The 24,285-nt window shown below is 37.1% G+C and overlaps 1 protein-coding gene across 1 annotated transcript in view; it reads left to right on the forward strand.

Annotated features, from left to right (window-relative positions):
* The window catches only part of LOC139870027 (aspartic proteinase Asp1-like), a 30,449-nt gene extending 6,546 nt beyond the window's left edge, over positions 1-23,903 (forward strand). The window contains exons 5-10 of the mRNA XM_071857878.1: positions 21,806-21,923; positions 22,014-22,231; positions 22,343-22,579; positions 23,297-23,435; positions 23,524-23,715; positions 23,817-23,903. Of these exons, the coding sequence (XP_071713979.1) occupies positions 21,806-21,923; positions 22,014-22,231; positions 22,343-22,579; positions 23,297-23,435; positions 23,524-23,715; positions 23,817-23,903 (991 nt within the window). The remainder of the gene's footprint in view (positions 1-21,805; positions 21,924-22,013; positions 22,232-22,342; positions 22,580-23,296; positions 23,436-23,523; positions 23,716-23,816) is intronic.
* The last annotated feature ends 382 nt before the right edge of the window (positions 23,904-24,285 follow it).

The raw sequence follows: 24,285 nt of genomic DNA on the forward strand, positions 1-24,285 counted from the left end.
CCATGTGAGTCACCTAACACATGTGGGAACCATCATTTGGCAACTAGCATGAAATATCTCATAAAATTACAAAAATATGAGTAATCATTCATGACTTATTTACATGAAAACAAAATTACATATCCTTTATATCTAATCCATACACCAACGACCAAAAACACCTACAAACACTTTCATTCTTCAATTTTCTCCATCTAATTGATCTCTCTCAAGTTCTATCTTCAAGTTCTAAGTGTTCTTCATAAATTCCAAAAGTTCTAGTTTCATAAAATCAAGAATACTTTCAAGTTTGCTAGCTCACTTCCAATCTTGTAAGGTGATCATCCAACCTCAAGAAATCTTTGTTTCTTACAGTAGGTTATCATTCTAATACAAGGTAATTATCATATTCAAACTTTGGTTCAATTTCTATAACTATAACAATCTTATTTCAAGTGATGATCTTACTTGAACTTGTTTTCGTGTCATGATTCTGCTTCAAGAACTTCGAGCCATCCAAGGATCCGTTGAAGCTAGATCCATTTTTCTCTTTTCCAGTAGGTTTATCCAAGGAACTTAAGGTAGTAATGATGTTCATAACATCATTCGATTCATACATATAAAGCTATCTTATTCGAAGGTTTAAACTTGTAATCACTAGAACATAGTTTAGTTAATTCTAAACTTGTTCGCAAACAAAAGTTAATCCTTCTAACTTGACTTTTAAAATCAACTAAACACATGTTCTATATCTATATGATATGCTAACTTAATGATTTAAAACCTGGAAACACGAAAAACACCGTAAACTGGATTTACGCCGTCGTAGTAACACCGCGGGCTGTTTTGGGTTAGTTAATTAAAAACTATGATAAAATTTGATTTAAAAGTTGTTATTCTGATAAAATGATTTTTATTATGAACATGAAACTATATCCAAAAATTATGGTTAAACTCAAAGTGAAAGTATGTTTTCTAAAATGGTCATCTAGACGTCGTTCTTTCGACTGAAATGACTACCTTTACAAAAATGACTTGTAACTTATTTTTCTGACTATAAACCTATACTTTTTCTGTTTAGATTCATAAAATAGAGTTCAATATGAAACCATAGCAATTTGATTCACTCAAGACGGATTTAAAATGAAGAAGTTATGGGTAAAACAAGATTGGATAATTTTTCTCATTTTAGCTACGTGAAAATTGGTAACAAATCTATTCCAACCATAACTTAATCAACTTGTATTGTATATTATGTAATCTTGAGATACCATAGACACGTATACAATGTTTCGACCTATCATGTCGACACATCTATATATATTTCGGAACAACCATAGACACTCTATATGTGAATGTTGGAGTTAGCTATACAGGGTTGAGGTTGATTCCAAAATATATATAGTTTGAGTTGTGATCAATACTGAGATACGTATACACTGGGTCGTGGATTGATTCAAGATAATATTTATCGATTTATTTCTGTACATCTAACTGTGGACAACTAGTTGTAGGTTACTAACGAGGACAGCTGACTTAATAAACTTAAAACATCAAAATATATTAAAAGTGTTGTAAATATATTTTGAACATACTTTAATATATATGTATATATTGTTATAGGTTCGTGAATCAACAGTGGCCAAGTCTTACTTCTCGACGAAGTAAAAATCTGTGAAAGTGAGTTATAGTCCCACTTTTAAAATCTAATATTTTTGGGATGAGAATACATGCAGGTTTTATAAATGATTTACAAAATAGACACAAGTACGTGAAACTACATTCTATGGTTGAATTATCAAAATCGAATATGCCCCTTTTTATTAAGTCTGGTAATCTAAGAATTAGGGAACAGACACCCTAATTGACGGGAATCCTAAAGATAGATCTATCGGGCCCAACAAGCCCCATCCAAAGTACCGGATGCTTTAGTACTTCGAAATTTATATCATGTCCGAAGGAGGATCCCGGAATGATGGGGATATTCTTACATATGCATCTTGTTAATGTCGGTTACCAGGTGTTCACCATATGAATGATTTTTATCTCTATGTATGGGATGTGTATTGAAATATGAAATCTTGTGGTCTATTGTTACGATTTTGATATATATAGGTTAAACCTATAACTCACCAACATTTTTGTTGACGTTTTAAGCATGTTTATTCTCAGGTGAATATTAAGAGCTTCCGCTGTCGCATACTAAAATAAGGACGAGATTTGGAGTCCATGTTTGTATGATGTTGTGTAAAAACTGCATTCAAGAAACTTATTTCGATGTAACATATTTGTATTGTAAACCATTATGTAATGGTCGTGTGTAAACAGGATATTTTAGATTATCATTATTTGATAATCTACGTAAAGCTTTTTAAACCTTTATTTATGAAATAAAGGTTATGGTTTGTTTTAAAAATGAATGCAGTCTTTGAAAAACGTCTCATATAGAGGTCAAAACCTCGCAACGAAATCAATTAATATGGAACGTTTTTTAATCAATAAGAACGGGACATTTCAGTTGGTATCAGAGCGTTGGTCTTAGAGAACCAGAATTTTGCATTAGTGTGTCTTATCGAGTTTGTTAGGATGCATTAGTGAGTCTGGACTTCGACCGTGTTTACTTGAAAAAATGATTGCTTAACAAATTTTGTTGGAAACTATATATTTTTAACATGTGAATATTATGTGATATATTAATCTCTTAACGCGTTTGATATTATGTGATAGATGTCTACCTCTAGAACAAGTCCCATTGACTCACCTAATAATAATGAAGAGTCAAATGTAAATTGGAATGATTCGTGGACTGATTCACAAGTTCCCGAAGAGGAACCGGAAGAAGAGTCGGAACCAGAAGAAGAATCGGAACCGGAAGAAGAATCGGAACCGGATGAAGAAATAGAACCGGTGGGGGAAATAATAAAATGGTTAAGTAAAAGAAAATCCTCAACCAACCGACCAAGGCTAATTATGGTCAATGGTGTTTCCGCCAAGGAAGCAAAATATTGGGAGGATTATCAATTCTCCGATGAATCGGATTCCGACGAGAATTCCGATGATGTTATAGAAATTACCCCAACTGAATTTAAAAAGGCAAAAGAAAATAATAAGGGAAAGGGCATAAAAATAGAGAAATCTAATTCCAACCCCGATGAACTTTATATGTATCGTCAACCCCCGAAGTCCTTAAGTTGTAACAATGACCCGGGAACCTCTAAACCACCAGGTTTTTCTAAACCAATGTGGAAAATAATGGCTCGTATTAGGGGAACATCATATATCCCTAGAAACTTGGCAAAACGAACCAAAACCGAAGAAGAAGAAACAAGCGAGTCGGAATAAGATAGTTGTATTCGTGTGGTGTAATATATGTAATATAGTGTGCTTATGCTTTATGATATATGTAAAAATTGCTTGTATTAATAAGTATCTTTTTTATGAATCTAACTCTTGTCTATTTTACAGTATAAAAACACAAAATGGATAGACAACCCAATATTTTAAGAGACCTACCCGGAGACATGATTGATGAAATCTTGTCTAGAGTTGGTCAGAATTCTTCGGCACAACTATTTAAGGCGAGATCAGTTTGTAAGACATTCGAAGAACGTTCCAAGAATGCCTTGGTTTATAAAAGGGTTTCGTTCGAAAGATGGGGGATATCACATTGGGAAATCCATAAGTTACGATGTGTTTACTTTGACGCATATATTGCGGGGAACCCAAATGCTATTTTACGCAATGGGTTAAGAAATTATTTTGACTCAATATATCCGAATATTGGACTTCGTGATTTAGAAAAAGCGGCTAACATGCAACATAAAGAAGCATGTTATGCTTACGGATTAGTAATGTTCGCTTCTCACCAAAGTGAGAACAAGAACATCGGGCTACAACTATTAAACAAAACGTTCCCACAAGTGACGGAGTCGGTAATTGGGGTAAGAAATGAGGTTTTTAGATTGTTACGGGACTGTTGGACATTACGTAACCCTCGTCTCTTTGACGACGTTACAACACGCTGTCTTATCAACGGCCATAACGGTTATGTTCCACAAGACCAAGGATGGGAAGTAGTCCTAGTAAAACCAGAATGCATGACTTGTTTCTGGACGTATGAATTACGTGTCTTTATTGCCTTTGCTGAACGACTTGTGTACTAGCTAGAATTATCTTCACAACTATCTTGTATCAAAGTTATTGTGTGCTATATTTCATGCTTTATGTAAAATAAGCGGTATTGTAAGTTTGTAAAATATTGTATAAAAGTTTGAACGCGAAATATTATTATAATCAGTTTTTCATATAGAATTGTAGTAGTTGAATTGTATATTAGCTACTAAGTATGAACTTAACGGGTAGGTACTACCCGAATTTAAACTTATAAAACGCTAATATGAAGAAAAAGCTTTTATAAATGAGTTCATATTATGCTACGAAATACTATTAACTACTCTTAATATTCTGTATGATTAGCTTGTTCCATTTGACTATTTTGAAGGAAATGGCACCGACTACTCGACACACCGTGAATATGAATGAAGAGGAATTCCGTACTTTTCTAGCTTCAAACATAGCCGCAGTACAGGCTGCGCTACATACCAACAATAACCTTGGATCTAATAGTACAGGAAATCGTGTAGGATGCACCTACAAAGAATTCACTGCCTGCAAACCTTTGGAATTTGATGGAACCGAAGGACCGATCGGATTGAAACGGTGGACCGAGAAGGTCGAATCGGTGTTTGCCATAAGTAAGTGTACTGAAGAGGACAAAGTAAAGTACGCTACGCATACCTTCACAGGTTCTGCGTTAACATGGTGGAATACCTATCTAGAGCAAGTGGGACAAGACGATGCGTACGCACTACCGTGGTCAGCATTCAAGCACTTGATGAACGAGAAGTACCGTCCCAGAACCGAGGTCAATAAGCTCAAGACAGAACTTAGAGGGTTACGAACCCAAGGATTTGATATTACCACGTACGAAAGACGATTCACAGAATTGTGCCTATTGTTTCCGGGAGCATTCGAAGATGAGGAAGAGAAGATCGACGCGTTTGTGAAAGGATTACCGGAAAGAATCCAAGAAGATATAAGTTCACACGAGCCCGCCTCCATACAACAGGCATGTAGAATGGCTCACAAACTAGTGAACCAGATTGAAGAAAGAATTAAAGAACAGACTGCTGAAGAGGCCAATGTGAAGCAAGTCAAAAGAAAGTGGGAGGAAAACGGTGATAAGAATCACCAATACAACAACAACAGTAATTACAATAATAATCGCAACAATTATCCCAACAATCACAACATCAATCGTAACTACAACAAACGGCCCAACAACAACAACAACAACAACAACAACAACAATAACAACAACAGCAACTACAACAATCATCCCAACAACAATAATAACCACAACAACAACAACAATCAGAAGCAGCTATGCCAAAGGTGTGAAAAGTATCACTCGGGGTTCTGCACCAAATTTTGCAACAAGTTTAAAAGAAATGGTCATAGCGCGGCGAAGTGTGAGGTCTACGGACCAGGGGTTAATAGAACGAAAGGAACAAATGGTGTCGGAACGAGTAATGGCGGAGCAAGTAGTGTCGGAGCAAGTTATGCCAATGTAGTTTGTTATAAATGTGGAAAACCGGGCCACATTATTAGAAATTGCCCGAACCAGGAGAACACGAATGGACAAGGCCGCGGAAGAGTTTTCAATATTAATGCGGCAGAGGCACAGGAAGACCCGGAGCTTGTTACGGGTACGTTTCTTATTGACAATAAATCTGCTTACGTTTTATTTGATTCGGGTGCGGATAGAAGCTATATGAGTAGAGATTTTTGTGCTAAATTAAGTTGTCCATTGACGCCTTTGGATAGTAAATTTTTACTCGAATTAGCAAATGGTAAATTAATTTCAGCAGATAATATATGTCGGAATCGAGAAATTAAACTGGTTAGCGAAACATTTAAGATTGATTTGATACCAGTAGAGTTAGGGAGTTTTGATGTGATAATCGGTATGGACTGGTTGAAAGAAGTGAAAGCAGAGATCGTTTGTTACAAAAATGCAATTCGCATTATACGAGAAAAAGGAAAACCCTTAATGGTGTACGGAGAAAAGGGCAACACGAAGCTACATCTTATTAGTAATTTGAAGGCACAAAAACTAATAAGAAAAGGTTGCTATGCTGTTCTAGCACACGTCGAGAAAGTACAAACTGAAGAAAAGAGCATCAATGATGTTCCCATTGCAAAAGAATTTCCCGATATATTTCCGATAGAATTACCGGGATTACCCCCACATCGATCCGTTGAATTTCAAATAGATCTTATACCAGGAGCTGCACCAATAGCTCGTGCTCCTTACAGACTCGCACCCAGCGAGATGAAAGAACTGCAAAGCCAATTACAAGAACTTTTAGAGCGTGGTTTCATTCGACCAAGCACATCACCGTGGGGAGCTCCTGTTTTGTTTGTCAAGAAGAAAGATGGTACATTCAGGTTGTGTATCGACTACCGAGAGTTGAACAAACTTACCATCAAGAACCGCTACCCACTACCGAGAATTGACGACTTATTTGATCAACTACAAGGCTCGTATGTTTATTCAAAGATTGACTTACGTTCCGGGTATCATCAAATGTGGGTGAAAGAAGATGATATTCCAAAGACTGCTTTCAGAACACGTTACGGTCATTACGAGTTTATGGTCATGCCATTTGGTTTAACTAATGCACCAGATGTGTTCATGGACCTTATGAACCGAGTGTGTGGACCATACCTTGACAAGTTTGTCATTGTTTTCATTGATGACATACTTATTTACTCAAAGAATGACCAAGAATACGGTGAACATTTGAGAAAGGTGTTAGAAGTATTGAGGAAGGAAGAATTGTACGCTAAGTTTTCAAAGTGTGCATTTTGGTTGGAAGAAGTTCAATTCCTCGGTCACATAGTGAACAAATAAGGTATTAAGGTGGATCCGGCAAGAATAGAAACTGTTGAAAAGTGGGAAACCCCGAAAACTCCGAAACACATACGCCAGTTTTTAGGACTAGCTGGTTACTACAGAAGGTTCATCCAAGACTTTTCCAGAATAGCAAAACCCTTGACTGCATTAACGCATAAAGGGAAGAAATTTGAATGGAATGATGAACAAGAGAAAGCGTTTCAGTTATTGAAGAAAAAGCTAACTACGGCACCTATATTGTCATTGCCTGAAGGGAATGATGATTTTGTGATTTATTGTGAAGCATCAAAGCAAGGTCTCGGTTGTGTATTAATGCAACGAATGAAGGTGATTGCTTATGCGTCTAGACAATTGAAGATTCACGAACAAAATTATACGACGCATGATTTGGAATTAGGCGCGGTTGTTTTTGCATTAAATACTTGGAGGCACTACTTATATGGGGTCAAAAGTATTATATATACCGACCACAAAAGTCTTCAACACATATTTAATCAGAAACAACTGAATATGAGGCAGCGTAGGTGGATTGAATTGTTGAATGATTACGACTTTGAGATTCGTTACCACCCGGGAAAGGCAAATGTGGTAGCCGATGCCTTGAGCAGGAAGGACAGAGAACCCATTCGAGTAAAATCTATGAATATAATGATTCATAATAACCTTACTACTCAAATAAAGGAGGCGCAACAAGGAGTTTTAAAAGAGAGAAATTTAAAGGATGAAATACCCAAAGGATCGGGGAAGCATCTTAATATTCGGGAAGACGGAACCCGGTATAGGGCTGAAAGGATTTGGGTACCAAAATTTGGAGATATGAGAGAAATGGTACTTAGAGAAGCTCATAAAACCAGATACTCAATACATCCTGGAACGGGGAAGATGTACAAGGATCTCAAGAAATATTTTTGGTGGCCGGGTATGAAAGCCGATGTTGCTAAATACGTAGGAGAATGTTTGACGTGTTCTAAGGTCAAAGCTGAGCATCAGAAACTATCAGGTCTACTTCAACAACCCGAAATCCCAGAATGGAAATGGGAAAACATTACCATGGATTTCATCACTAAATTGCCAAGGACTGCAAGTGGTTTTGATACTATTTGGGTAATAGTTGATCGTCTCACCAAATCAGCACACTTCCTACCAATAAGAGAAGATGACAAGATGGAGAAGTTAGCACGGCTGTATTTGAAGGAAGTCTTCTCCAGACATGGAATACCAATCTCTATTATCTCTGATAGGGATGGCAGATTTATTTCAAGATTCTGGCAGACATTACAGCAAGCATTAGGAACTCGTCTAGACATGAGTACTGCCTATCATCCACAAACTGATGGGCAGAGCGAAAGGACGATACAAACGCTTGAAGACATGCTACGAGCATGTGTTATTGATTTCGGAAACAGTTGGGATCGACATCTACCGTTAGCAGAATTTTCCTACAACAACAGCTACCATTCAAGCATTGAGATGGCGCCGTTTGAAGCACTTTATGGTAGAAAGTGCAGGTCTCCGATTTGTTGGAGTGAAGTGGGGGATAGACAGATTACGGGTCCGGAGATTATACAAGAAACTACCGAGAAGATCATCCAAATTCAATAACGGTTGAAAACCGCCCAAAGTCGACAAAAGAGCTATGCTGACATTAAAAGAAAAGATATAGAATTTGAAATTGGAGAGATGGTCATGCTTAAAGTTGCACCTTGGAAAGGCGTTGTTCGATTTGGTAAACGAGGGAAATTAAATCCAAGGTATATTGGACCATTCAAGATTATTGATCGTGTCGGACCAGTAGCTTACCGACTTGAGTTACCTCAACAACTCGCGGCTGTACATAACACTTTCCACGTCTCGAATTTGAAGAAATGTTTTGCTAAAGAAGATCTCACTATTCCGTTAGATGAAATCCAAATCAACGAAAAACTTCAATTCATCGAAGAACCCGTCGAAATAATGGATCGTGAGGTTAAAAGACTTAAGCAAAACAAGATACCAATTGTTAAGGTTCGATGGAATGCTCGTAGAGGACCCGAGTTCACCTGGGAGTGTGAAGATCAGATGAAGAAGAAATACCCGCATCTATTTCCAGAAGATTCGTCAACACCTTCAACAGCTTAAAATTTCGGGACGAAATTTATTTAACGGGTAGGTACTGTAGTGACCCGAACTTTTCCATGTTTATATATATTAATTGAGATTGATATTTACATGATTAAATGTTTCCAACATGTTAAGCAATCAAACTTGTTACGACTTGATTAATTGAAATATGTTTCATATAGACAATTGACCACCCAAGTTGACCGGTGATTCACGAACGTTAAAACTTGTAAAAACTATATGATGACATATATATGGATATATATATAGTTAACATGATACTATGATAAGTAAACATATCATTAAGTATATTAACAATGAACTACATATGTAAAAACAAGACTACTAACTTAATGATTTTTAAACGAGACATATATGTAACGATTATCGTTGTAAAGACATTTAATGTATATATATCATATTAAGAGATATTCATACATGATAATATCATGATAATATAATAATTTAAAATCTCATTTGATATTATAAACATTGGGTTAACAACATTTAACAAGATCGTTAACCTAAAGGTTTCAAAACAACACTTACATGTAACGACTAACGATGACTTAACGACTCAGTTAAAATGTATATACATGTAGTGTTTTAATATGTATTTATACACTTTTGAAAGACTTCAATACACTTATCAAAATACTTCTACTTAACAAAAATGCTTACAATTACATCCTCGTTCAGTTTCATCAACAATTCTACTCGTATGCACCCGTATTCGTACTCGTACAATACACAGCTTTTAGATGTATGTACTATTGGTATATACACTCCAATGATCAGCTCTTAGCAGCCCATGTGAGTCACCTAACACATGTGGGAACCATAATTTGGCAACTAGCATGAAATATCTCATAAAATTACAAAAATATGAGTAATCATTCATGACTTATTTACATGAAAACAAAATTACATATCCTTTATATCTAATCCATACACCAACGACCAAAAACACCTACAAACACTTTCATTCTTCAATTTTCTCCATCTAATTGATCTCTCTCAAGTTCTATCTTCAAGTTCTAAGTGTTCTTCATAAATTCCAAAAGTTCTAGTTTCATAAAATCAAGAATACTTTCAAGTTTGCTAGCTCACTTCCAATCTTGTAAGGTGATCATCCAACCTCAAGAAATCTTTGTTTCTTACAGTAGGTTATCATTCTAATACAAGGTAATTATCATATTCAAACTTTGGTTTAATTTCTATAACTATAACAATCTTATTTCAAGTGATGATCTTACTTGAACTTGTTTTCGTGTCATGATTCTGCTTCAAGAACTTCGAGCCATCCAAGGATCCGTTGAAGCTAGATCCATTTTTCTCTTTTCCAGTAGGTTTATCCAAGGAACTTAAGGTAGTAATGATGTTCATAACATCATTTGATTCATACATATAAAGCTATCTTATTCGAAGGTTTAAACTTGTAATCACTAGAACATAGTTTAGTTAATTCTAAACTTGTTCGCAAACAAAAGTTAATCCTTCTAACTTGACTTTTAAAATCAACTAAACACATGTTCTATATCTATATGATATGCTAACTTAATGATTTAAAACCTGGAAACACGAAAAACACCGTAAAACTGGATTTACGCCGTCGTAGTAACACCGCGGGCTGTTTTGGGTTAGTTAATTAAAAACTATGATAAAATTTGATTTAAAAGTTGTTATTCTGATAAAATGATTTTTATTATGAACATGAAACTATATCCAAAAATTATGGTTAAACTCAAAGTGAAAGTATGTTTTCTAAAATGGTCATCTAGACGTCGTTCTTTCGACTGAAATGACTACCTTTACAAAAATGACTTGTAACTTATTTTTCCGACTATAAACCTATACTTTTTCTGTTTAGATTCATAAAATAGAGTTCAATATGAAACCATAGCAATTTGATTCACTCAAGACGGATTTAAAATGAAGAAGTTATGGGTAAAACAAGATTGGATAATTTTTCTCATTTTAGCTACCTGAAAATTGGTAACAAATCTATTCCAACCATAACTTAATCAACTTGTATTGTATATTATGTAATCTTGAGATACCATAGACACGTATACAATGTTTCGACCTATCATGTCGACACATCTATATATATTTCGGAACAACCATAGACACTCTATATGTGAATGTTGTAGTTAGCTATACAGGGTTGAGGTTGATTCCAAAATAAATATAGTTTGAGTTGTGATCAATACTGAGATACGTATACACTGGGTCGTGGATTGATTCAAGATAATATTTATCGATTTATTTCTGTACATCTAACTGTGGACAACTAGTTGTAGGTTACTAACGAGGACAGCTGACTTAATAAACTTAAAACATCAAAATATATTAAAAGTGTTGTAAATATATTTTGAACATACTTTAATATATATGTATATATTGTTATAGGTTCGTGAATCAACAGTGGCCAAGTCTTACTTCTCGACGAAGTAAAAATCTGTGAAAGTGAGTTATAGTCCCACTTTTAAAATCTAATATTTTTGGGATGAGAATACATGCAGGTTTTATAAATGATTTACAAAATAGACACAAGTACGTGAAACTACATTCTATGGTTGAATTATCAAAATCGATTATGCCCCTTTTTATTAAGTCTGGTAATCTAAGAATTAGGGAACAGACACCCTAATTGACGCGAATCCTAAAGATAGATCTATCGGGCCCAACAAGCCCCATCCAAAGTACCGGATGCTTTAGTACTTCGAAATTTATATCATGTCCGAAGGAGGATCCCGGAATGATGGGGATATTCTTACATATGCATCTTGTTAATGTCGGTTACCAGGTGTTCACCATATGAATGATTTTTATCTCTATGTATGGGATGTGTATTGAAATATGAAATCTTGTGGTCTATTGTTACGATTTGATATATATAGGTTAAACCTATAACTCACCAACATTTTTGTTGACGTTTTAAGCATGTTTATTCTCAGGTGAATATTAAGAGCTTCCGCTGTCGCATACTAAAATAAGGACGAGATTTGGAGTCCATGTTTGTATGATGTTGTGTAAAAACTGCATTCAAGAAACTTATTTCGATGTAACATATTTGTATTGTAAACCATTATGTAATGGTCATGTGTAAACAGGATATTTTAGATTATCATTATTTCATAATCTACGTAAAGCTTTTTAAACCTTTATTTATGAAATAAAGGTTATGGTTTGTTTTAAAAATGAATGCAGTCTTTGAAAAACGTCTCATATAGAGGTCAAAACCTCGCAACGAAATCAATTAATATGGAACGTTTTTTAATCAATAAGAACGGGACATTTCATAAGCGAGAACTTATGTTATATGGCCATATGGGTTTGACAAACCCTCATTCAAACGGTTCGCTACCGTTTACGAATGAAATGTATTTTCGAGAAACAGTGTATGTTCTAACACTATTGTGATGGGGTTCTATGGAAAGAATGTTAAGCATTGATAATTGGGTGCTCGTGAAACAAACTTTTGGAATGTATTACTATTATCTCATTGTTGCAAATCTTGTGGTTCACTTGTACTTACTTACTTAAACCTATGATTTCACCAACGTTTTCGTTGACAGATTTCTATGTTTTTCTCAGGTCCTTGAACGATACATGATACATGCTTCCGCTCATTATTTTGATACTTGCATTGGATGTCGAGTATATATGCATACATGGAGCGTCTTTTGGCTACTTTTAAATTGTGTCGCATAAGTTTCATTTGTACTTATAACTTTGTAACGTAACTTGTGGTGGAACTATTCTCGTAAACTTTGAACAATCTTTACATTTGAAATGAATGCGACATATCTTTTGGTCAAACGTTGTTTTAAAGACTTATGACTACGTAACGGGACCTAAGTAGACGGCGCCGCCAATGACGATTTTGTCGGGTCGCTACAGATGGTATCAGAGCGTTGGTTGTAGGGATTTAGAGTTCATTGGTGTCAACCTCGAGTCACAGGGTACATTGGTGAGTCTAGACTACAACCGGCATATAGACTTGAAGTAGGAATTACTTGACTACTTGTGCATTTATACTCGAACGCTTCTACTCATATCTACTCTTAGTTCATCTTAATCTCACGTTGTTTAATTTGATTGACACGCCACCTTGACTATATGAAATGATGTCGAATGCACATATGAATCAGGGTAATATAATTTCCGGGATTATATTACGGTGACTCATATGAACGTTCTGACATTGTGGCATAAAGAATTTAAGGCGAGTCAAGGAAAATTTTCTCTCTATCTTTATTCCATATCACGGTTAGTATTATTTAGAATACTAACCAACGGTATTCTTTTGTTTTGAAGGAACAATGCCTCTTCGCCGTGCGCCACGCCGTGAAACTCCCGAACAAGCTCTACAACGCATGATAGCCACCGCCGTAGATGCGGCCATGGCCGGTCACTCATCCAACAACAATAATAATAACAACCACAACAACAACAACAACAACAACAATGGAGCCGGTAACTCAAACGAGGGATACTCCTATAAAGCTTTCATGGGGTGCAAACCTCACACTTTCGATGGAACCGGAGGACCGGTTGCTCTCACTTAATGGTTTGAGCAAACGGAAGCCATTTTTAGCATAAGCAGTTGTCGGGACCAAGACAAGGTCAAGTACTCCACTCACACTTTCTCCGACGTCACTCTCACTTGTTGGAACACCTATGTACAATCGGTGGGTACCGATGAAGCCCACGCTCTCTCTTGGTCCGATTTGAAAGGAAAGATGATCACCGAATACTTTCCGCGCGAGGAAACCCGAAAGCTCGAACAAGAGCTAAGAACTCTAAAAGCGGTCGGAAACGATCTCAAGGCCTATAATCAACGATTTTCTGAACTAGCCTTGATGTGCCCAAACCTTGTGAACCCCGAGTCTTTAAGGGTTGAACTTTACATGGATGGTCTTCCAAAGAGCATCAAACACGGAGTAATGTCATCCAAACCCCCTAATCATCAAGAAGCTTTGAACATGGCCCGCAAATTGATAGAGACGGTGGACGAAATCGTAGTACCGGCACCTAAAGCCGAGGACAAGTCGGGTAACAACAAAAGAAAATGGGAAGCTCCCCAATCAAGCAACAACAACTTTGCCAAGAAATCTTTCACCTCCGACGGCAAGAAGGGTTATGCCGGAAATCTACCTCTTTGCAACAAATGCAACAAACATCACTTTGGCGAATGTAGTAAGCTAATTTTCCATCGGTGCCAAGGAATTGGTCATAAGGCCAACGATTGTAAAAGTGCCACTCCCGTCGCTCGAAAGTGGCCCAATGCACCAAAGACGGGCACTTGTTACGAATGTGGCCAAATGGGCCATTATAGAAATGCATGCCCGAAGAGGAAAGATAACCCCAATACGCGCGGCCGAGCTTTCAACATCAACACCGAGGAAGCCCGAGATGATAATGAATTGGTCACGGGTACGTTTCTTCTCAACAACACTTATGTTACTTGTTTATTCGATTCGGGTGCCGATAAGAGTTTTGTATCTAAGACTTTGACTCATTCTTTTAATACTCCACCACGTCCACTAGATACCACTTATACCATTGAAGTGGCCAACGGAAAACTATTGAGTGCCGACACATATTACCGGGGGTGTACGTTAAACATTTTGGGTAATGAGTTTGAAATTGACTTGATACCCATGGAACTAGGGAGCTTCGATGTAATAATCGGTATGAATTGGCTAGCCAAAACGAAATCTCACATCCTTTGTGATCTTAACACAATACGAATCCCTATCAAGAATGGTGAACCTTTGATCGTCTATGGCGATAAGAGTTGCACCGGACTCAACCTCGTTTCGTGTATTAAAGTTAGAAAACTACTCCGTAAGGGTTGTTTTGTGATCCTTGCTCACGTTAAGAAAGTCGAGTCCGATGAGAAGCACATCGATGATGTGCCAATTGTTAGTGACTATTCCGATGTATTTCCCGATGAATTGCCGGGTCTTCCACCTCATCGACCGGTTGAATTCCAAATTGATCTTATTCCGGGAGCCGCACCCGTAGTACGTGCACCATATAGACTCGCTCCATCCAAAATGCAAGAATTGCAAAGTTAAATCCAAGAACTACTTGATCGTGGTTTTATCCAACCTAGCCATTCACCTTGGGGCGCTCCGATTTTGTTTGTTAAAAAGAAAGACGGATCCCTACGAATGTGCATTGACTATCGTGAACTAAACAAATTGACGGTAAAGAACCGATATCCTCTTCCTCGCATCGATGACCTCTTTGATCAACTACAAGGGTCTTGTGTATATTCGAAAATCGATCTCCGCTCGGGTTATCATCAATTGAGGGTTAAGGGGGAAGATGTCTCCAAAACCGCTTTCCGAACTCGTTATGGTAGTTATGAATTCCTTGTCATACCATTTGGTCTCACTAACGCACCGGCGGTGTTCATGGATCTTATGAACTGCGTGTGCAAACCGTATCTCGATAAATTCATTATTGTATTCATCGATGACATATTGATCTATTCTAAAAATGAAGAAGAGCACGAACAACATCTCCGACTTGTGCTTGAACTCTTGAGACAAGAACGACTTTATGCCAAATTCTCCAAGTGTGAATTTTGGTTGAAGGAAGTTCAATTTCTTGGTCATGTTGTAAGTGATCAAGGTATTAAAGTCGATCCCACGAAAATCGAAGCCATTAGTAAATGGGAGACTCCTACTACTCCTACTCACATTCGTCAATTCTTGGGTCTCGCCGGGTACTATTGTAGATTCATCGAAAACTTCTCTTTGGTTGCACGTCCTCTAACCGCATTAACTCACAAGGGAAAGAAATTCATTTGGGCGACCGAGCAAGAATCCGCGTTTCAAATCTTGAAGACAAAGCTAACCACCGCTCATATCTTGTCACTTCCCGAAGGCAATGATGATTTTGTTGTATATTGCGATGCCTCGAAACATGGTTTTGGGTGTGTATTGATGCAACGGAAGAAAGTCATTGCTTATGCCTCTCGACAACTCAAAATTCATGAACGAAACTACACGACGCATGATCTCGAACTCGGAGCCGTTGTCTTTGGACTTAAAATGTGGAGACACTATCTTTATGGAACCAAGAGTACTATCTTTACCGACCACAAAAGTCTCCAACACATTTTCGATCAAAAGCAACTAAACATGAGACAACGAATGTGGATTGAAACCTTAAACGATTACGATTGCGAGCTTCGTTACCATCCCGGGAAGACAAATGTAGTAGCCGATGCCTTAAGTCGAAAAGAAAGAGCGGTGCCTCTTCGTGTCCGAGCCTTAAACATCACCATCCACACAAACCTTAATAGCCAAATTCGGGTAGCCCAAGATGAGGCTCTCAAGGATGAAAACCTTTCACGCGAGCTCTTGAACATTCTCGTCTCTCGATTCGAAATTAGGGAGACCGGACTCCGACATTACGCCGGAAGGATTTGGGTGCCTAGTTATGGGGAACTATGAAGCCTTATTTTAGATGAAGCCCATAAGTCACGATACTCGATTCACCCCGGTGCCAATAAGATGTACCACGACCTTAAACAACTATATTGGTGGCCGAACATCAAAAGGGACGTAGCTACTTATGTTTCCAAGTGTTTGACATGTTCCAAAGTCAAAGCCGAACACCAAAGACCGTCCGGACTACTTCAACAACCCGAGATCCCGCAATGGAAGTGGGAAAGGATAACGATGGATTTTATCACCAAGCTACCAAAAACGACGGGCGGTTATGATACCATTTGGGTTATTGTTGACCGTCTCACCAAATCCGCACACTTCCTTGCCATGAAAGAAACGGACAAAATGGAGAAACTTGCACAACTTTACATTAAGGAGATCGTAGCCCGACACGGTGTACCTTTATCGATTATCTCCGATCGAGATGGCCGTTTTGTTTCTAGATTTTAGCGTACTTTGCAAGAAGCATTGGGAACGCGTTTAGACATGAGCACCGCATATCATCCACAAACCGACGGACAAAGCGAACGCACAATTCAAACCTTGGAAGACATGCTACGAGCTTGCATTGTCGACTTTGGAAAAGCTTGGGATAAGCACTTGCCTCTCGCCGAATTCTCCTACAACAATAGTTATCACGCGAGTATTAACGCCGCACCATTCGAAGCATTATATGGCCAAAAATGTCGTTCTCCTCTTTGTTGGGCCGAAGTAGGCGACAAACAAATCACCGGTCCCGAACTTATTCATGAAACAACCGAGAAGATCGTTCAAATCAGATAGGCTTAGGACGGCCCGGAGTCGTCAAAAGAGTTATACCGACAAACGACGCAACGACCTCGAATTTCAAGTCGGTGACCGGGTAATGTTAAAAGTCGCACCTTGGAAGGGTGTAATCCGTTTTGGGAAACGCGGGAAGCTAAATCCGCGGTATATTGGTCCTTTCGAAATTTTGGAGCGTGTTGGAACCGTTGCTTATCGTTTAGATCTTCCGCCTCAACTGAGTTCCGTTCATCCTACCTTCCATGTATCTAACTTGAAAAAGTGTCTTGCCGAACCCGATATCGTCATCCCTCTCGAGGAACTTACTATTGATGACAAACTTCATTTTGTGGAGGAACCGGTTGAAATTGTGGACACCTCCGTCAAGACATTGAAACAAAGCCGAATCTCGATTGTTAAAGTCCGTTGGAACGCCAAAAGGGGACCCGAGTTTACTTGGGAAAGACAAGATCAAATGCAAAGGAAGTATCCTCATCTATTCGTGAATTCGGAAACGCAAGATCTCGAGGAAGAAACAACGACTACTACGCCTACTTAAATTTTGGGACGAAATTTCTTTTAAGGAGTAGGTAATGTAACATCCCGCCTTTTTCCATTTACTTTTCCGTTATACTAATTTAAACTCCGTTATATGTTTATAACATCTCCCGTTGATACGCGTTTTAAATTATCTCGTTTAGGTAATTCACGCACCCGATTCAAATTAGAGGGACTAAACTTGCCAAGAGGCCAAAGATTTGACTAGGTCAACTAGTCAAACCTTCAACCTCCTCCTCTCATTTCAACATCTCCATCTTTCTTCTACTCCCTTTTTCTCTCAAGAACACCAACAAGAATTCATCATCTAAATTCGGATTAGGAAGCTAGCAACAAAACAAATTACAAATTCGTGATCCTTGCATCTTCCTCTTCGATTCCATATCGATTTCATTACATTTGGGTAACTTCCTAAAATCACTAGATTTTGTGTTCTTTATGTTTTTAACTTATAAAAGTGTTAATTAGTGTCTATGGCTCAAGTCTAACATGATTATATGATTTATATGCTCGATCTCGTTGTTTTAGTGTAACTAGCATGAACTTGAATTTTGGTGTGTTGTTCTTGAATTTTGGATGATCATATGTTGTTAGATGTTAAAAGTTCATGTTCTAATTGTGTTCCTAGTATCACTAACTTCAATTTGATGTGTAGGTTGCTTTAGAAAAGTTCATGAACTTGATTTATGATTTTGGTGAATTTGGGTTAGGGTTTGATGAACTTGAAATGGACTTTTGATGCATTGAATGCCATGGATTATTGTTGGTAAGTGTTTAGTTGGATTGTATGCTTGATTACCTTCGAAACGGCATATCATTTATGTAAATTGGTTGCCCGAATCATTGAATTGCATTTATGAACTTGTATGCGATTAATGTTGAGCATTAGATGCGGTTTTGGTTGTTATAATAGGTAGATTAATTGGTGAAATGTGTTTAGTTGTCTTCCTCGTCAAATTATCATCCCAACGGTATAAAATACTTGACTTGATTGTTTGCGGATCATAAATTGTGTTTATTTGGTTTTTGGTTCGTGTACTTAGAAGCTTACTGCATCAGACTGGAATACCAATCTGGACGCCGTCCAGACCCTTGGACGCCGTCCCAGATTTCAAAGCTGGACGCCGTCCAGATATTTGGACGCCGTCTCAGCCTTCAAAGCTGGACGCCGTCCAGACAATCTGGACGCCGTCCAGATACACTGACAGACTCTGTCTTCGTTGGTCATTTTACGAAAAATGTTTGCTATGCTATGGACCTCCGATTCACATGTAACTTGTTCTAACATGCTCATATATGATTAAAAACCTCAAAAAAATAGTTCGGGACCCGACCCGAACGTGTTGACTTTTTCGTTGACTTTGACCCGACCAAGTTGACTTTTAATCAAACTTAACCAAATGTTTGTGCAATCGTTCTAACATGCTTTAATACTTGTACCTTGCATGAAACATGACAATTTGATTCACATGCTATTATGATCAAGTCTTAACGAGCCATAGGACTAATTGAACATCTTTGACCAATCGTGACTATCGTTATTGATACAACCTATTTGTTTAGGTCAAGACTAGCATTGTTCTTTGCACACGTTTACTTGTTGAAGTACTTTACTACTCGTGCACTCAAGGTGAGATCATAGTCCCACTTCTACTCTTTTGAAACTTACATTTGGGATGAGAAAACATAAACGTTCTTTTTTAACTAAGTGAACACAAGTACAGGAAAACAAACATTCTACATACGAGTTTGAACAAAAATCCTCAATTCGATTATCATTAGTTACACTTGCCGGGTGTAAGCGAGAACTTATGTTATATGGCCATATGGGTTTGACAAACCCTCATTCAAACGGTTCGCTACCGTTTACGAATGAAATGTATTTTCGAGAAACAGTGTATGTTCTAACACTATTGTGATGGGGTTCTATGGAAGGAATGTTAAGCATTGATAATTGGGTGCTCGTGAAACAAACTTTTGGAATGTATTACTATTATCTCATTGTTGTAAATCTTGTGGTTCACTTGTACTTACTTACTTAAACCTATGATTTCACCAACGTTTTCGTTGACAGATTTCTATGTTTTTCTCAGGTCCTTGAACGATACATGATACATGCTTCCGCTCATTATTTTGATACTTGCATTGGATGTCGAGTATATATGCATACATGGAGCGTCTTTTGGCTACTTTTAAATTGTGTCGCATAAGTTTCATTTGTACTTATAACTTTGTAACGTAACTTGTGGTGGAACTATTCTCGTAAACTTTGAACAATCTTTATATTTGAAATGAATGCGACATATCTTTTGGTCAAACGTTATTTTAAAGACTTATGACCACGTAACGGGACCTAAGTAGACGGCGCCGTCAATGACGATTTTGTCGGGTCGCTACACTTTTGTCGATTTCAAGCTTTTCTTCTCCATCTATGGTTTTTCGGCTGTTGACTCATCTCGGCGCCGGAATATTCCTTCTCAATCGGATGATGTGGTAGTTATTTTCAACCGGCTTTTTTTGCCGGATGTAGTTGGTTTGTTTTTGGGACTTGTGGTAGGGAAGATTTGGTCTTCAAACATGTGTTTACGATTCCATATAATGGAGAAAGCAAGGCTGTTTTTTACCACTTGCAGGATATATTTATCCACTTGGGTACACACTTTTTTCTAAGTTAAATCAGCGTTTTGATTTGTGTACATTATTATTATTATTATTATTATTATTATTATTATTATTATTATTATTATTATTATTATTATTATTATTATTATTATTACTAATTATTATTATTATTATTATTATTATTATTATTATTATTGCATTGTTTAATAAAAACATGAATTCGGCGTCTTACTGTAAGTTTTGTTTATGTTATATTAAGTTTAGGTTAATTAAAATGTCGTTTATGTATCACATAAACCCTAAACCGTACATATTTTTCTCATTACCACGTTTCAAGCTTCAATTTTACACTACTATTTCCCCCTCACCCTCGTATAATTCTCGGTGCCGTCACTTTTGTCGATTTCAAGCTTTTCTTCTCCATCTATGGTTTTCCGGCTGTTGACTCATCTCGGCGCCGGAATATTCCTTCTCAATCGGATGATGTGGTAGTTATCTTCAACCGGCTTTTTTTGCCGGATGTAGTTGGTTTGTTTTTGGGACTTGTGGTAGGGAAGATTTGGTCTTCAAACATGTGTTTACGATTCCGTTGAGACGTTTTTGGTTCTGTTGCAAGCGAATTTATTTGTTCGTGGAGACAACTATTCTTCATTTGAAGAGATGGGTGGGTGTCTATTTTGTTTATGTTAAGATCGAATAGTCAAAACACAATGTCCTGCAATATACATACATTTCTTTTGTCCCTTAACCGATGTGGAATTTTGGTTTGCACCCTCACAAACCTCCCCTCGAACCTAAGCCCCAGTCTTAGGCCTCCCCTCGAACGATAGCTGGTCCACTCATCGATGCGTCTAACCGAGGGGTGCGACACCGTGCGCTCAGGGGTGCACCTACTGTGTAGTCCACCACATCCGGGCTATAGCCTGGCTCTGACACCAGTTGTTAGGATCGTATAGTCCAAACACAATGTCCTGCAATATAAGCCCAATAGTCCATCCTTATTCTAAAACTAATTGATGATAGAATGACTTCCCTTAGACTTATATACATACATTTATTTTGTCCTGTGACCGATGTGTGACTTTGATTTGATTTATTATGATCTGCTTGGTCCATTATCTAGAAACCAAAGCCAAATTTCATGGTTTTGTTTTTAAGATATGCTAAAATTATAATTTTCTATTTTTAAAATTTTCTTTTCAGGGTAGTTTGCATTGGACAAGATTCTAGGAGCCTTGTTGTTAAAACAACAGCAAACCGAGCCAATTAACACCCCTATTTTTATCTATTTGCCTCAAATTTTACATAATTTTGTACTACTACTTTTCAGGAACTTCGGTGTGCAAGTAACTGTAGGAACTCCACCGTATCCTTATTACATTCAAATTGACACCCGTACTGATCTTACATGGATTCAGTGCGATGCCCCTTGCGGCCGTTGCTACCCGGTAATTACGTCCACTAGTTCGTTTAATTTTTTCTTCTGAAAGAAAAATAATTATAACGTTTTTTTTTTTTTTTTCCTTCTGGATGTTTAGTCTCCTCTATATCCTTATACGCCTACACAACCGCCCGAGTTATGCAATGATCCACTTTGCGCATCTGTTAACCCAACTAATTGCAAGTGTCCAAAAGATCGGTGTGATTATGAAACTGTGTATGCAAATAATCAAACAACAATGGGTTTTTTAAATAAGGACTATTTTTCGTTTAGCTACGATAATGGAACTCTAACCAATGCTCTTCTTGCATTCGGGTTAGCATCTTTCTTCTTTCCGTTTTTTTCTTCTTCCTTTCTTTCTTCATGTATAATATTAAATATTACTCCGTATATTATATTATTAGTTACCAAATTTTGTACTTTCAGATGTCGGTATTCTCAACAATTTGAGTATCCGGATGAGCCTGGCACGGCACTTTACTTTGATGGGTTTCTTGGTCTAGGAGATGGAAAAGTAAGCCTTATGAACCAACTAAAAGAAATGGGTGTAACAAACAAAAATGTTGTGGGTCACTGCTTTAACTCATCATCAATAGGAAGAGGATATTTTTATTTTGGTGATGAACTTGGTCTGCTCACATGGACACCCTACACCTACACTGAGTAAGATTATTTTTGAGTAACTCTTTTAAATCATAATCATAACATAATAATAATAATAATAATTATTATTATTATTATTATAGTGAAAGTGAATTTGCAGTTTAATTTAGAAGCTGTTAGACTATAAGAAATCGATGAATAAATTTCCATTAACCGAAACCGGGCAAAGCCCAAAAACAGGACCTAAGACTCGATCCTCACTTTACATGAAAAACACTCAGTAATTCATTACCAACAGGCGAGAATCACTTCACACATTCTAAAACTAAAATCAGGGACGAAAATCCCAAATTTTACAACCTCACACACTAACGCACGAGAGATAACCAACGGGTTTTCTAATCTAGAAACACAAGAAAAAGGAAAATACATATCTTCCATTATTATAGGAAGAAAAAAGTTAAAAGAACTTTAATAAGTGTTGTTATTTTCGATCTGTTCTCCTTGTTTCATGATACAAGAGCACATATCATGTATGGTCAACGGTTGACCAACTCAAAGTATTTGTAGTTTACCCCTTGATCTTTCACGAGTACAACAATTAAGTCCCTTATTTTCGAAAAGCTTTTCATTGTTATTGTTATACACTAAATTAAAATTGCAAATAAAAAAAAAATATGTTAATAAACAAACTACCTACATAAAAACACAGATAACAAATAAAGATTGAATCTACATTTTACTACAAAATTTACTTTTTAACATAACTATTTATAGAAAACACTACTCTGTGGGAACTGCGGAGATCTTTGTTGGAGGAAAAACGATTGGGGTGACAAGTCTGCCCATAGTGTTTGATAGTGGAAGTACTTATTCCTACTTAAATAGTCAAGCTTATGGATCGCTAATATCTTTGGTAAGGGAAGTAATTATCGTCATTTACTAACAATTTATTTATTGTATTAACGTGTGATACTAATTTACATATATATGTATGGCTGCAGCTTACTGACTACCTAAAGGGAAAGTGGATAAGAATCAACATTTCAGATCACACCACTCCAATATGTTGGACAGCTTGTTCACGTTTCGAAACCTCTCTAGATCTCAGAAATTATTTTCATCCAATAATTTTGATCTTCGGGAATTCAAGATTGTTGTTCCAGTTGGAGCCTGGAGCATATCTCATCATCACTGTAAGAAATTTATATTATTAACAGAGATATTGAGCTAGTCAGCCTGGTCTAGAAATTTATTGTATTGAACGGTATTTTGACATTTGCAAATTTTGTTGTAGCGTTCTGGGAATGCTTGTCTCGGGATCTTGAATGGTACAGAAGCTGGTGTAGGGAACTTTAATCTGCTTGGAAGTATAGCAAATTAGTTCATACAAGTGTAGTATCAATTATCAATTTTTATTATAAAAAAAAAAGGTAATTAGATGGTGGTACGTAATCTTATTCTAGGTCTTTGATTCCGAGCCCTCTAGTTGCCCGTGTTTTGTTTTGTGTTGTGGGGGTTTAGGTTTAATTTGGGCTTTCCATGCACCTAAGAAGCTAGACGCTATAATAATTAAGTTACACCTAAGAAGTTAGACACCAATATAACTATGTTACATTAAGCATCTCATTAAACTAAACATCTAGGGTGTCATTTTATTTTCATATAATCATATGATTTGTAGATTGTAGATGCATCATATGGTTGTAGAAGTCGACCAATTAGACTGAATACTCTAACGATAAGGCTAATATGGTCAAAAGTTG

Source organism: Rutidosis leptorrhynchoides, chromosome 10, assembly GCF_046630445.1.
Source record: "Rutidosis leptorrhynchoides isolate AG116_Rl617_1_P2 chromosome 10, CSIRO_AGI_Rlap_v1, whole genome shotgun sequence".
Classification (NCBI taxonomy): Eukaryota; Viridiplantae; Streptophyta; class Magnoliopsida; order Asterales; family Asteraceae; genus Rutidosis; species Rutidosis leptorrhynchoides.